The sequence below is a fragment of the Microcebus murinus genome, chromosome 23 (genome assembly GCF_040939455.1).
Source record: "Microcebus murinus isolate Inina chromosome 23, M.murinus_Inina_mat1.0, whole genome shotgun sequence".
Classification (NCBI taxonomy): Eukaryota; Metazoa; Chordata; class Mammalia; order Primates; family Cheirogaleidae; genus Microcebus; species Microcebus murinus.
In genome coordinates, this window is record NC_134126.1 from 26,305,805 (window position 1) to 26,319,669 (window position 13,865).

The following is a 13,865-nucleotide window of genomic DNA, read 5'->3' on the forward strand; positions in this document are numbered from 1 at the left end:
TGAAATAAGAAAAAGACTAATCGTACCTCCTGCAGCCCTGTCACATGGAGATTAAATGAGTCTCTCTCCCCACCCCCTCCTTGCCCCCCCCTTCATGCCCCCCCACTCTCCTCTCTTTCTCTTGGTCTCTTCTCAATGAGAATCATGGGCATTTGAATAATAATATTATAGACGCCATCAGGGTGACAGTGGGGAAAAAAATCAGCTCAAACCCATGATTATTCCTTCAATCTAATAATTATTTAAATACCAGATAACTCCTTTCACTCTAATTGAGGCCTTTCAGCTGTCGGCATCACCCGGGGCTCCTGCGTTCGCCCTCTCGCTCACCTTGTGCTACCCAACGTGCCTGGACTACCTCCGAGGTCCCCGTTAGACAGAGTGTTTGCACGTGCAGCTGCGCAAGGGACATTAAGACAGCTCCCTCGGTGACATTCCACCCACAGGGGACACGCCGGAGCCTCAGGATCTCCCACCGAGACATTTCGTCCTCTTAGAAATCTTAAACCAAAGGGAGCCCCCTGTGAGATCATCGGGACCCATCCCCTGCCCCTGGGTGAACTTATTCCTAGACAGCTGTCAGGAAAATTCAGTGTCAGAAAGTTCCAGAATCTCCTTGGCAGGATGCTCCAAGGATCCTCTCTAGATAGGTTGTCCCCCCTGAGCAGCTCACTTCAGTCCTTCTGCTGCTGCAGTCCTCTTTGGGGAAAAAGGAGCTTTGCGTGCTTAGGATAGATCCAACCTGTCTGTGGGGTTGTGGCACAGGACGCTGTAGCCCCTAATTCACAGTGTAGGTGAAATCCCTCCATTGCATGACCTTTGCCTGGGCCTGCCCAGGCCTAAGGGAGGTCAGAGGAGGACTTCCTCCCTGATGCAGAAGGGAGCCATTCTGACATGTCTCTTTCATCCCCTCTGCTGCTAGTCCAAGCCACTTTATTTATTTATTTGCTTATTTATTTATTTATTTTTGTGACAGAGTCTCACTCTGTTGCCCGGGCTAGAGTGAGTGCTGTGGTGTTAGCCTAGCTCACAGCAACCTCAAACTCCCGGGTTCAAGCGATCTTCCTGCCTCAGCTTCCCAGGTAGCTGGGACTATAGGCACGCACCACCACGCCCGACTAATATTTCTATTTTTAGTTGTTTGGCTAATTTCTTTCTATTTATAGTAGAGATGGGGCCTCGCTCTTGCTCAGGCTGGTGTCAAACTCCCGAGCTCAAGCAAGCCTCCCGCCTCGGCCTCCCAGTGTGCTAGGATTACAGGCGTGAGCCACCATGCCCGGCCCCAAGCCACTTTCAGTCTGCCCTGATCACCACTTCCCTGCCCAGGCCCAGCACCACCCTCATGTCTGCCCACCACGGGGCCATCCTCAAAGGCACCTTCTTCCCCCCCAAACAGTACAGCCTCCAGGCAGAATGCCCCCAACTCCCAGGACCCTTCCCCCTATGAGGGAGGAAGCCTCCCACTTTCTGTCACAAGGTCTGGCTTCTAATTGCAACCCGTGCTTGACTCAGTTTAAGTCACCTTGGGCAATATGTTCCCTTTCCGTGGACTTTGGTTTCTTCATCTAAAAAATAATAATAATAATAGTGGCTTGGAGTAATCTTATAATCTCTTCTAGCATTCACCCTGAATTCCTGCTTTAAAGGCACTACCCGTGAGAAGAGAGAGCTAGGGGCGAGGATGGGCCCTCCCTGTGCCGTGGGACAAGGAGGAGGTTGGGAGAATCCCGAAAGCAGCTGCTAACTTCTCGGACTTCACAGCTCTCATTTTCATGCTTGCCTTTTCTCTCTCATCACCCATGTCCTTGGGGTGCTGGCTGGGCGAGCACCCAGCAGTACAGTAGTATAATGGGCACCGTTTCCTGTGCTCTTATGAAAACCATCAGCACCAGGCTGGTGCTGGCAATGGCATTGGTGACAGTGACAATAGGAATGGAGACGCAGGTGATGGTGGAGCCACAGATGGGTCCCAGGGCGTGAGAGCTACCAACATGAACTTTGACTCAATTTGGCAAAAACATACCCTGAATCTAACTTCTCTTCCCACCAGCTCCTTTTGTTATAAGAGAGGGCGAGTGAAAACCCAGAGGCGTGTGCACCCAGATCTCCTGGAAAGGGCCACAGAGTGGGACGCAGGGAGGAGAGAATCCTCCTCTGAGCCAAACTGGAAATGCTCGGTTGTCATTTCCTCCCTGCCTTCCCACTGACGCCCGCAGCAGCTGACCGGGAAAGTATCAGATGCCTTCACTGGCTGTCGCCAACACCTGCCTCCCGAATCTTGATCGGGGAGGTGGTGTCATCGGGCCCTCCAAATAAAATATTTAGTGGCACTCGCTTCCCATAGAAGCGAGCATGGCCTCTCCTTGGCACCAGGAAGGATCCGGGTACAATGTCGTGGGAGAGGCTCTGCCATTAAGGTGACAGTCCAGGAGCAGGATGCCCGGGCTTGAGAATTGGGGTTGGGAAGAAGGAAACTGGCAGGAGAGCAGAGACTTGGGCAAGTTTTGTCTCTTGAGAATGCATGTGACAAGTGACTGTATGAGCTAGACAGAGAGATGCGGCAGAAAAGAAGGAAGTGTCATTATTGAGAGAAAACTGCTAAGGTTGATTGACACAGCCAGAACACTGGGGTTAGGAGGACATGCTAGGTGTACAAAGTCCTGGGCATGTGTTTACCGGCTTCCGCCAAACTGAGGGTGGAAAACTCATTCTAAGACGGATCGTGGGATGGATGGAGGTGAAGAGTTGGAAATAGTGACAAATAAATTGCTAACAATAAAGGCTTAACACTTAAACTGGGCGAGGAAAATGCATGAACGGATTTCATCATAGTAATCCTATGAGGTAGATACTAGTACTAAACCCATTTTATATAGATACTGAGATAGCGTCACAGAATGGCAAAGTACCTTGACCAAGTGGGCACAGCTATAGGCTCTGTATCCAGGCGCCCAAGTTCAGAGCTCATGCATCTAACCACTGCCCCACACTGCCCCCTCAACAGAGGCATAAAGGTGGGTTCCCTTCCCCCTCACTCTGAATGTGGCTAGGAGGTCTGATCCTTCCCCACTGGGCCCTGCTTTGAACAGCTGCTTGGTAACATCAATCTTGGCATTGCAGTCAGTTGTCCTTATGAAGGCCATACTCCCGAGGTGGAGAGCAAACCTCCCCGCCACCCCTTACTGCGGGAGACCATGCATCCTCTTGATTCCAGAGTCCAGAGACAGCTGCTCCCCGTGGGCGGTCCCTGAGCACCATGAGACGAATCCTCTTGGCTGGGTACCAAGCAGATGCTGCTTGAGGGTGAGAGAAAAACAGCCCAGCTGTGGTGCTCTGTGCAAAACTCCTGGCCTAATTAGCCTCACCAAGTTGGAGAGAAGGATCTCGGCTACTCTTGGAATCACAGACTCTAGAAACTGAAGGAATGAAGCCACAAGGTATCATTTTATCAGAAAGAAGAAATCATGCAGATTGGCTAATTCAAAAACCTTCTGTTTTAAGATCAAGAAATAGGCTCAGGGAGATGCTAGACCAATCTGAAGCCACACCACAATTCATGAGTGACAGAAGCAGAATTTGAACTCAGAGCTCCTGAGTCCCCCACCCTCCACCCTGCCCTGTGGCACCGTGGCTTCTAGCCAATTTTTCCATTCTCAGTCCGACTCTCAGGATCCTACACTTCCACTGGCTTCCCTGCCGTCTGCAGAGAGGCTATGCTGGGACTTGTGCAGTAGTATGACAGAGAAGATCACCTTAGATCTATTCTTTTTCTCCTACCACATGTTTCTGACACTGAGCTCAGCCCCTGGGTCAGGGAGGGCTGAGGATCAGAGGTCCACCCACAAGGTTCAGCACATGGAAAGGGAGAATATAAGCAAGAACAGAAGGCAGGAGCTGCACCGGGATTCCTGAAGCACCGTCTCCTGGGGAGGCTTCAGTGATAAAATAATAGCTAACGTAAGTTAAGCACTCACTGTGTGCCTGCAGCCCTGCCCAGAGGCTTCCCTACGTTGTCGCCTGTACTGCCACGACAGCCTGAGAGGCCCGTACTGTCCTTACCCACATTCTGCTAGAATGGGAGATGAGACTTGGCTTGGCCAAGGTTCCAGATCTGTCCCTAAATTCTGCCTCCCAGCAAAAGCCGCTCACTATTCAATCTGTGTCTTGGGCGGGGACGCTGAGCAGGGAGATGAGATGGTTGATCTTGACCTGACGCCATGTCCTTTGATGTTATTTCTGCCCCCAGCACCCCCTCCCCCCACCCAGGGGCCAAACATGCTTGCACGTGTGTTATGGCAAAGGCGGGAGTGTAATGTCCACAAATTCGGCGTGATGGTGTCTTTGCGAGCACTTTGTAAAGTGCAAACCCCACGCTCAGGGTGGTGGTGACAGTCCTCCTCCTGCTCCCTGGAGCTCCCCTCGGGAGACACTGCTCTCCGCCCGCGGCCCGGGCAGCCCAGAGAGCGAGAGGGGCGTGCAGAGCACGGCCGGCCTCTTGCAGCTTCCAGTCCAGCTGGAGAATTTGAGGATTCTGTTATTTCCTTTCCACGGCTCCTCTTCAGGAATTCACGTCCTGCTACCGGCCTCAGGACATAGCTAAAAATAACCGCTGGTTTGCAAACCGAAAGCTCCTCGGACTGCAGGGCGGCTCTGCCGGTGCGCCGCGTGGGGCCGGAAGGGCTGCGCCGAGTAGCGGAGGCCAGCCCGTGCCTCGCGCTGCTGTTGCCTTCCTCTTTCCGAGGAAGCCTGGGGCCCCGTGAGTCACCCCAGAACACCCCGGCGGAGTGTGATTAGAGAAGGGGAGCCAGGCGGGACCTGCCCTGGCACCGCGGTGGCTGCTAGGCCCAGGATGCAGAGTTGGAGAGTTTCTAAAGATACAAAGAAAAAACGGGGGATTCTCAAAGTCGATGTCTGCTCTAATGATAACGCAGTCCAGCCAGCTTGGGGAATAGAGAGGGACAGACAGACGTCGCCTAAGCTGCCTTGGAGCAAGTTCTCCACCCTTTGCTCGGGTGTTTCCATTCCGGCTCTGCCTCCTGTGCCCAGAGCTCTGTCTGGACTTGCCCGAGAGGGTTGCTGGAGGATCTGTCCAGCTGGAGAAACCATCTCTCTGCAGGACGGCTCGCTGCTTTGCTCCCTCCTGCTGTCCCTCCCATAAGTCAGGACCACAGCTGACACTGATGGGGCAGGCCCTGCTCTCTGACCTCCCCTTTTGCCCAGAAGTCTCTAGAGGCTCCCCCTGGCACCCCACCTTGCACCCCTGGGCAGCTTCCTTGGAATATGGAAGAGTGAGCACCGAGCCCCTGGCAGCGGGAGAGCCTCAGGGCCCGGGAGTCCGGAGGGAGGGCAAGAATAGAGGCGTCAGGGCCGGGGAGCGGGGTTTGAGCATGGCCCGGGGTTGATTTCATGGATGCCGAACAGAAGGCCCCAGCAGCAGCTGACACGGGAGCGCCCCTCACCTTGCTGCCCTTTGCTGCTCTCCACGTTTTCCCAAACCCAGAACTGCCACCTCAGGTGGCTGCAGATGGACTCCGATAGCCAGTCCCTCCCGTCCAGGAGACTGGCTCCCCCGTGCACTCTGCCTGCAGAGGAGCAGAAGTGGAAGCAATTTGCTCAGGACCTGGCCGCCTGGCTCACTGAGGCATGGGGGGTGGGCACGGGCACAGCTGGGCATTGCCTGTCAAAGGGACAGTCGTTTGCCTGTGTCCCCAAGGGGCCTTTCAACCTCCTGAATGGCACGTGTCGGAAGCCCAGTCTTGTTGGCCACAGCATAGTTCTCTCTTCTAGCAAGTTCTAGCAGCTAAAGGTGAGAGGTCCTCCTCCTGGAGGAGAAGGGCAGAGGCGGTGAGGGTCTCTCACCCAGGGCGAGCCCTCCTCTCCTCCCTGTGCACTGGCAGGGCATGAGAAATCGAAGAGGCTTAGCGGAGTGAGGCCACAGAAGTCTGAAATTAGGAATTTTATTGCAATATCGGACTCTGGGAGTAGCTGGCCTAGAGAGCTGGGGGGGGGGGGATGGCCTTCCTAACCAGCTTGGAAACGCAGGAGGGATTTCTACTGGTCTCGGGTAAGAGGTGGGTGAGGAAGGCTGGCTTTAGCGCTGCCACCAGATTGACTGGCTGGGTGAACTTCAACAGTCTTTTAACCTCTCTGAGAGATAAAAACGCTGTCTTAAGAGGACAGAAATAGCGATGCTTTATAAAGTAAAAAAAAAAAAAAAATACAGCGTAAAGGCTGGAGACCAAAATAGATAACAGGATTCCCTGAACATCCCTAGGAGGGAGAAAGTCTGTTAAAAATAGACAAACTGAGACACAGAAGGAAGAGATTCGCAGAGCTGAGCCGGGATGGGGACTCTGGGTCAAGCATTCCTCTTTGCACCTCTTGGAACCGATTTTCCGTCTGACCACTCTGCTTTGTGTTTTCCAGAACCATGTGCGGGCCGACCTAGGAAGGCGGGGCAGATGAGCTCACAGAGGCGCCGTCTCCTCGCCCCCGCCCCTCTCAGGATGGAACTGAGGGGTCCCTGGCCCCGGGCCGCGGAGGTTGACAGCTGGTCCGTGGTCCTGCTCTCGGTGGTCTGGGTGCTGCTGGCCCCCCGGGCGGCCGGCATGCCTCAGTTCAGCACTTTCCACTCCGAGAACCGGGACTGGACCTTCAACCACTTGACGGTCCACCGAGGCACGGGGGCCGTGTACGTGGGGGCCATCAACCGGGTCTACAAGCTGACGGGCAACCTGACCATCCAGGTGGCTCACAAGACGGGGCCGGAAGAGGACAACAAGTCGTGCTACCCGCCGCTCATCGTGCAGCCCTGCGGCGAGGTGCTGACCCTCACCAACAACGTCAACAAGCTGCTCATCATCGACTACTCCGAGAACCGGCTGCTGGCCTGCGGCAGCCTCTACCAGGGCGTCTGCAAGCTGCTGCGGCTCGACGACCTCTTCATCCTGGTGGAGCCGTCCCACAAGAAGGAGCACTACCTGTCCAGCGTCAACAAGACGGGCACCATGTACGGCGTGATTGTGCGCTCCGAGGGCGGGGACGGCAAGCTCTTCATCGGCACCGCCGTGGACGGGAAGCAGGACTACTTCCCGACCCTGTCCAGCCGGAAGCTGCCCCGGGACCCCGAGTCCTCAGCCATGCTCGACTACGAGCTGCACAGCGACTTCGTCTCCTCTCTCATCAAGATCCCCTCGGACACCCTGGCCCTGGTCTCCCACTTTGACATCTTCTACATCTACGGCTTCGCCAGCGGGGGCTTCGTCTACTTCCTCACCGTGCAGCCCGAGACCCCCGAGGGGGTGGCCATCAACTCCGCCGGAGACCTCTTCTACACCTCGCGCATCGTGCGTCTCTGCAAGGACGACCCCAAGTTCCACTCGTACGTGTCCCTGCCGTTCGGCTGCACCCGGGCGGGGGTGGAGTACCGCCTCCTGCAGGCTGCCTACCTGGCCAAGCCGGGGGACTCCCTGGCCCAGGCCTTCAACATCAGCGGCCAGGACGACGTGCTCTTCGCCATCTTCTCCAAAGGGCAGAAGCAGTACCACCACCCGCCCGACGACTCTGCCCTGTGTGCCTTCCCCATCCGGGCCGTCAACCTGCAGATCAAGGAGCGCCTGCAGTCCTGCTACCAGGGCGAGGGCAACCTGGAGCTCAACTGGCTGCTGGGAAAGGACGTCCAGTGCACCAAGGCGGTAAGGAGGCGCGCACCTCTGCTCCTGGCCCGGGATGCGGGTCCCCACCTTCCTGTCCGTGCCCCAGGGCACGCCTGCTCCCAGACACCACGGCCCTGGAATGCAAGAGGTTTTCAGGTTCATGTTAACAGATGGTAACCAATAACACAGGGTCTTTCCGACACCAGATACCCGGGACATGTTTGTTGATTCATTACATCATTCCGAATGTATGCATTGAGTGTCTATGTCGTGCCAGGTGCTACCGTAGGTACCGCAGGCTTCAGTGGTGAACCATGCAACCCACCAAGCTCCCTGCCCTCACGGAGCTTGCAGATTAGGGAGGCGAGACAAAAGAACACATCAAACATGCAGTCTGTCAAATGGTGAGAATTGCTGTAGAGAAAAACATAGCGGGGGAGGGGAGAGGCAGCACCTGTGAGGCTCGGCTCACTGAGAAAGTGGGGTTTGAGCAAGCACAGGACAGGAAGAAGGGGAGCCATGCAAGTGTCTGGGGAAGGCATCCCAGAGAGAGAGAGCAGCAGGTGTGAAGAATTCAGGGCATGCCTGGAGTGACCGAGGAACAGCAAGGAGGCCACTGCCGCCAGATCAGAGCATTCGAGAGAAAGAGCAGTAGCATACGAGGTCAGTCAGTGGTAACTGGGACTGGATCTTCTACGTGCAGAGCTGCAGGGCACCGTGACGCCAAGTCAAGGGTCAGGTAGGCATCGGATATCTAAGTCAGATGAGAGAGAAAGGAGTTGCCCTTGACTGATAGATTGAAAACTGGAGGAGAGTCAGGAGAGTGGGAAAAGGCAAAAGAGGAGAAGGGGAGCTCAGGACCCAGACCTGAGGACAGCAGAGACAAGCGAATCAGTGGCAAGCGCCGTCCTGCCGGCTGCTGGAGGGTCAGGGTGCTGCCATCAAAGTGTTCACCACAATCCATTCGTCCTTCCATCTATCCACCCATCCCTCCATCCATCCCTCCCCCTTCTCTACCTTCATCCTTCTATCCATCCATCCATCCATCCTCCTTCCCTCTCTCCCCCTCCATCCATCCCTTTATCCATTTAGCCATCCTCCACCCATCCCTCCCCCTTCTCTACCTTCATCCTTCTATCCATCCATCCATCCATCCTCCTTCCCTCTCTCCCCCTTCATCCATCCCTTTATCCATTTAGCCATCCTCCACCCATCCCTCCCCCTTCTCTACCTTCATCCTTCTATCCATCCATCCATCATCCATCCATCCATCCTCCTTCCCTCTCTCCCCCTCCATCCATCCATCCCTTTATCCATTTATCCATCCTCCACCCATCCATTCATCCATTCCTCCCCCTTCCCTACCTTCATCCTTCTATCCACCCATCCATCATCCATCCATCCATCCTCCTTCCCTCTCTCCCCCTCCATCCATCCATCCCTTTATCCATTTATCCATCCTCCACCCATCCATTTATCCACCCACCCATCTCTCCCTATATTCCCCCCTCTTTCCTTCTTCTCTCCCTTAATCTTTTCCTCCATCCCTTTTCTATCTTTTATCCATTCACTTATCCATCCAGCTCTCTATGTATTCATTTATCACTCCCTTTATCCATCCATCATACATCCATCCACCCATCCCTCCCTCCATCCATTTAACAAGTGAGCATTGAAGGTCTTCTGAGTGCCTGGCACTGCACTAGGCTCTGGGGATGCAAACACAAAGAGACACGATCACTACGTCCATAGCTGGGGACAGAGACAGAGAGATAAAAACAGCTGGCAACATAATATAGTAGCTAAGAGTCTAAGGGTTTGGGCTTCTGAGACAAAAACCAGGGTTCAAATCTCTGCTTCTTCCTGGCTTCAGAAGCAACATACCACCTCTGCATTCTCATCTGTGAAGTGGGAATCATAGTGCCTACCTCATGGGGTGATCGGGTGAGATAACAAGTAGAGAGCTTAGCCCCATGCCTGGAAATGTTAGGCTTACCATTTTTAGTTGACTGTTAGGGACCGTGACAAGTGCTGAACTAGCTTTCTGAACACAGTGCTGTGGACTGGGGAAAAATCTGCAGCCTGGGGGAAAATCTGAGACCAAGAGGCCCATATGGCTGCTTTCTGAGTCCCCCAAACTGAGGGCACCTGCCACTGGGACCAAAACCCACTTGTCAAAGCAAGAAGACAGGTCAGGCCTGGGCTGTGCTTCTCTTCCTGTCATCACCCGCTAGGTGTGGTAGGATAATGGTTAGGACAATAGGCTTTAAAGTACAACAGACAGGGATTAAAAATCAGATCCACCACTTACTCCTCATGTGACTTTGGGAAAGTTATGTACCTGGTCTGAGCTATAATTTTTTCATCTTTAAAATAGAGACAGTATTACCCTCTTTTCATGGTTATTATGAGGATCAAATAGAAAATGTATGTGAAATGCTTAGTATGAAACTTGTAATATACTAAGCATTCGATAAATGGTCAGCAATGATTATTAATATTAATCACAGTAATAAGGAGCCAGTTATTAGTTATCTCAGTTTCATACCATGAGGGAAGCTAGACTAGATGATTCCCAAATCTCTTTCCAGCACTAAAATTCTATGACCAGTGGACCTAACCCACCGGGAGGAGTGGAGGGAAATGAAAGGGTTAACCCGGTGTGGAGTCCAGCCTGGTTCCCATAATCCAGAGGGGACCTTGTCAGGAGGAAACTGCTGATTCCTGCCTGCTTCTGAGCCAGAGGAAAGAGGAAGATGACACCCTGCTCCGCTCCAGTGGTGGTGCAGAGAGACAAGCCCGGGCTAGTGACCAAAGGACAGCAAAGGCACTAGGAGAGAGGTGACAGGAGGTGAGACCAGAGTGGAGAGCCTCTCACCTGCCCCCACTTCAGCACCACAGGTGCTGCACCACTGGTGCAGTGACCACAAGGGGACCTTAGAGTCCAAAGGACCCCGGACCTGGGGACCCAGAGACATTTTGGTGGCCTTGGAGGGGATTAAGGTTGAATGAGAGAAGCTGTGGTCCCTGAGCTTGATTTTGACATGACTCTGGAATAACATAGAAATCCCAGATCAAGGATTTGAGCTCTGACCCCAGAAAAGGGATGGGAAAGGGGACTCTCACTCACTGTACTAACGGCTGTGCTTGGCAGTTATTAAATGTTATCTCATTTGCTCCTCACAGTGACCCAATAAGGCATGAATTATCCTCCTCATTTTACAGATGCAAAAACAAAGGCTCACAAAGACTAAGCAGATTGCTTAAATCAACACAACGACACACGATAAAGTAGGGATTTTAATTCAGTTTGCCCGCATGACTTCTAAGCCCGGGTTGTTTCTGTTTAGTCATCCTGCCTCTAAGGAAAGCCATAGAACAAGCTCTCACCATCTGAGCAAAAGTAAAGGGGCATCAGGTGTTTGGGAATATCTGGCAATATATTGAGAAAGAAATTGAGGAGAAAAAGAAATGCCAGCCAATCCCCAGGGCTCGGGCTCAGAACAAACCATTTCCTCTATAGCTCTGGAGAGTCTCGAGTCAGGTAGAATCTAGCAAAATCCACAACTACCAGCAAGGGTTTTTTGCTCCTGTCATCATTTCTCAAAAGCTACACCTGTGCCCAGACTCTGAGGCCTTACCGGTCCCGCAGAAAGTGGGAATGAAACTGAAGCATCCTTCTCAGAGCTGAAAGGAGGCTTGACGATTACCTGGCTCAATCCTTTTACCTTACAGTAAGCAAACTTCATAAAACTGAGGTTCACTGAAGCCATAGGGCACATCGAGGTCACACAGCTGGATGGTGGTGGAGACAGGACTAAAATCTGCATCACCCAGGTCTTACCTGGGCAGCTGCCGCGTGTGGTGTAGGGTGGAGGACGAGAAGTACGAAATGTAGGAAGTCATAGCTGATTGCTCTGACCTTCTTTTCTGGGGATCCAAGAATTCCCATCATTGGCTGCAGCGATGTGCTTGTCACTAGGAAGTAACGGGTTCTATGCAGGCAAGGGAGGGAGCGGAGAGCCCTGGTCTGTGGCGTTTGCCAATTCCCACCCGTGGTGCCCATGCTCCGACCATGGCTGATGCAGGCACCAGGGAGATGTCACTGACTACAGAGATGTGCACGACCCTCTCCCATGGGCTGGCGCCAGCAGACCTCTGCTTCACCCCCTTCCCGAGAAGCTCGCTCCTTCTGCTCTGTGGGGCTCCGTGTTAGCCAGAGTTCAAGGGTCATCCTTAACCTTGATATTGCTTTCCTTTCCTAACAAATACAAACACACACACACATACACACACACACACAAGTGCACACACACACACACAAAGTGCAGCACCATCATTCCCAATAGTAGCAGGAACAGCAGCTCTCTACGAAACACTAAGGAATCACAAGAGATGAGTCTGTATTCCCTTTGAAACTGAGAAGGGAATGGAAGGGAAGTCCCTGGTTTAAAAAAAAAAAAACTCACATGCCATAGCCAATAAGCCAACGATTCCAAAGAAATGAGGCTGTCGACGCGTGGTGATGCATCAGCCTGCTCCTCCCTGGTGAGGGCGAGAAGAGGGGGTTGGGGGAGCAGGGGCCAGGCTTCTCTGATGCTTTCTGTGCTTCCCACGGCCACTTCCCTCCTCCTCTGGGATGCCTTTCCAGACCCAGAAGGAGCAGCCGCCACAGGGCTCGGGGTTCTTTCTGGCCCAGATCCCTCAGCCTTTACCCCAGGATTCGGTGCTGTGCAATCCACTGGGGCATCTCCGAGCACCCGTCCCAGCCCAGCCTGATCCCCTCTGCAGCCCCTGCCTCAGGAGCATGCAGCCTCTGTCTGTCTGTCTGTCTGTCTGTCTTGCTCTTTTTTTTTTTAACTGAATGAGATCTTAGAAATCATCCAGTTAACATTTTCTTCAATAGCTCCCAAAGAAGATTCTACTGGTCTGAGTTTGCCCAGCCCATTAGCAATAGAACAGAGAGTGGGGTCCAGGTCTTCCTACTTTCTGACCAGCAGGTTTTTTTCACTTGCTCATGTGCTCTCCGTTCAAAGATACCCCAGTCTCTCCTGGGGTACTCTATATGGGCACACCGCCACTCTCCTCCAAATGCTGGTAACGGGAAGGATGACAACTCCCAAATTTCCTCTTGATTATATTTACCCAAACACTGTTGAAGACCTATAACGTACAATAGTGGAAATAGTTGTACAACTTAACAAAACTCTTTTACAAGCTTTATTTCATTGGCTCCTCCGTAATTTTATAAGAAAAGTGGGCAGATATTATTCCAAATGAAGAAACTGAGGCACATGTCTGTTAACTAACTCTTTTAAAGTATAAAGTACTGTCCAATCCGTTCCCAATGTGGTAGATAGAAGTGAATGGTTGAATGGCTTAAAATGCCTTGTGCCCAAAGGGAGACACTGCAGCCGAAGAAACAAACAAGAAACCCTCTCCGGGCTGGTGGAAATCCCGCGATGATGCCTCTAGAGTGAATATCAACTGAGGGAACCCTGGTCTAAAATAGGAAGATCCGCATAGAATGGCATGGTCCACAGGGACATTAAAGTAACTAGAAAATTAGTTCAAGCTATTAGCTGTACAAACTGACCCTGGTTTTCCTAGCAGGCAGGTGGAGGCAGGTACTCCAGGTGAGTGGAAGAATGCTGCTTGCTCCTTCATCTGGGTTCATAGGAGCCAGTATGGGATTGGAGGGTCAATTGGTGAAGAGTTTTTGTCTGCAGCACGGTGAAGACCCCCGAGCCCCATGTCTGTGCCTCTCCGAGGCCTGGTGCCCTGGGGCTGGCAGTTGAGTATAGGGGCCAAGTAGGATGGTTCCATCCTGCCTCCACCGCTATTCACCCACTTCCCTCCCCTTCCCTGCAGCCCGTCCCCATCGATGATAACTTTTGTGGACTGGACATCAACCAGCCGCTCGGAGGCTCGACTCCAGTGGAGGGCCTGACCCTGTACACCACCAGCCGGGACCGCATGACCTCTGTGGCTTCTTACGTGTACAACGGCTACAGCGTGGTTTTCGTGGGGACTAAGAGCGGCAAGCTGAAAAAGGTAAGAGTCTGTGAGCTTGGATGCCACGACGCCATTCGCCTCCTCCGCTGAGATTCCCTTCTGGAAGGTAACTGTCGGTGGAGATTTAGCTGCTACAGGTCACTCTTCATTTTCTTGGGGGATGACATGGAGAGGTAGGAAGGGTTGCATTTTGTG

The 13,865-nt window shown here is 53.0% G+C and overlaps 1 protein-coding gene across 1 annotated transcript in view; it reads left to right on the forward strand.

The window, feature by feature from the left end:
* The window catches only part of PLXNA2 (plexin A2), a 208,407-nt gene that overhangs the window by 18,707 nt on the left and 175,835 nt on the right, over nucleotides 1-13,865 (forward strand). Inside the window, exons 2-3 of the mRNA XM_012758763.3 lie at nucleotides 6,427-7,694; nucleotides 13,527-13,709. Coding sequence (XP_012614217.2) covers nucleotides 6,462-7,694; nucleotides 13,527-13,709 — 1,416 coding nt within the window. The 5' untranslated portion in view covers nucleotides 6,427-6,461. The remainder of the gene's footprint in view (nucleotides 1-6,426; nucleotides 7,695-13,526; nucleotides 13,710-13,865) is intronic.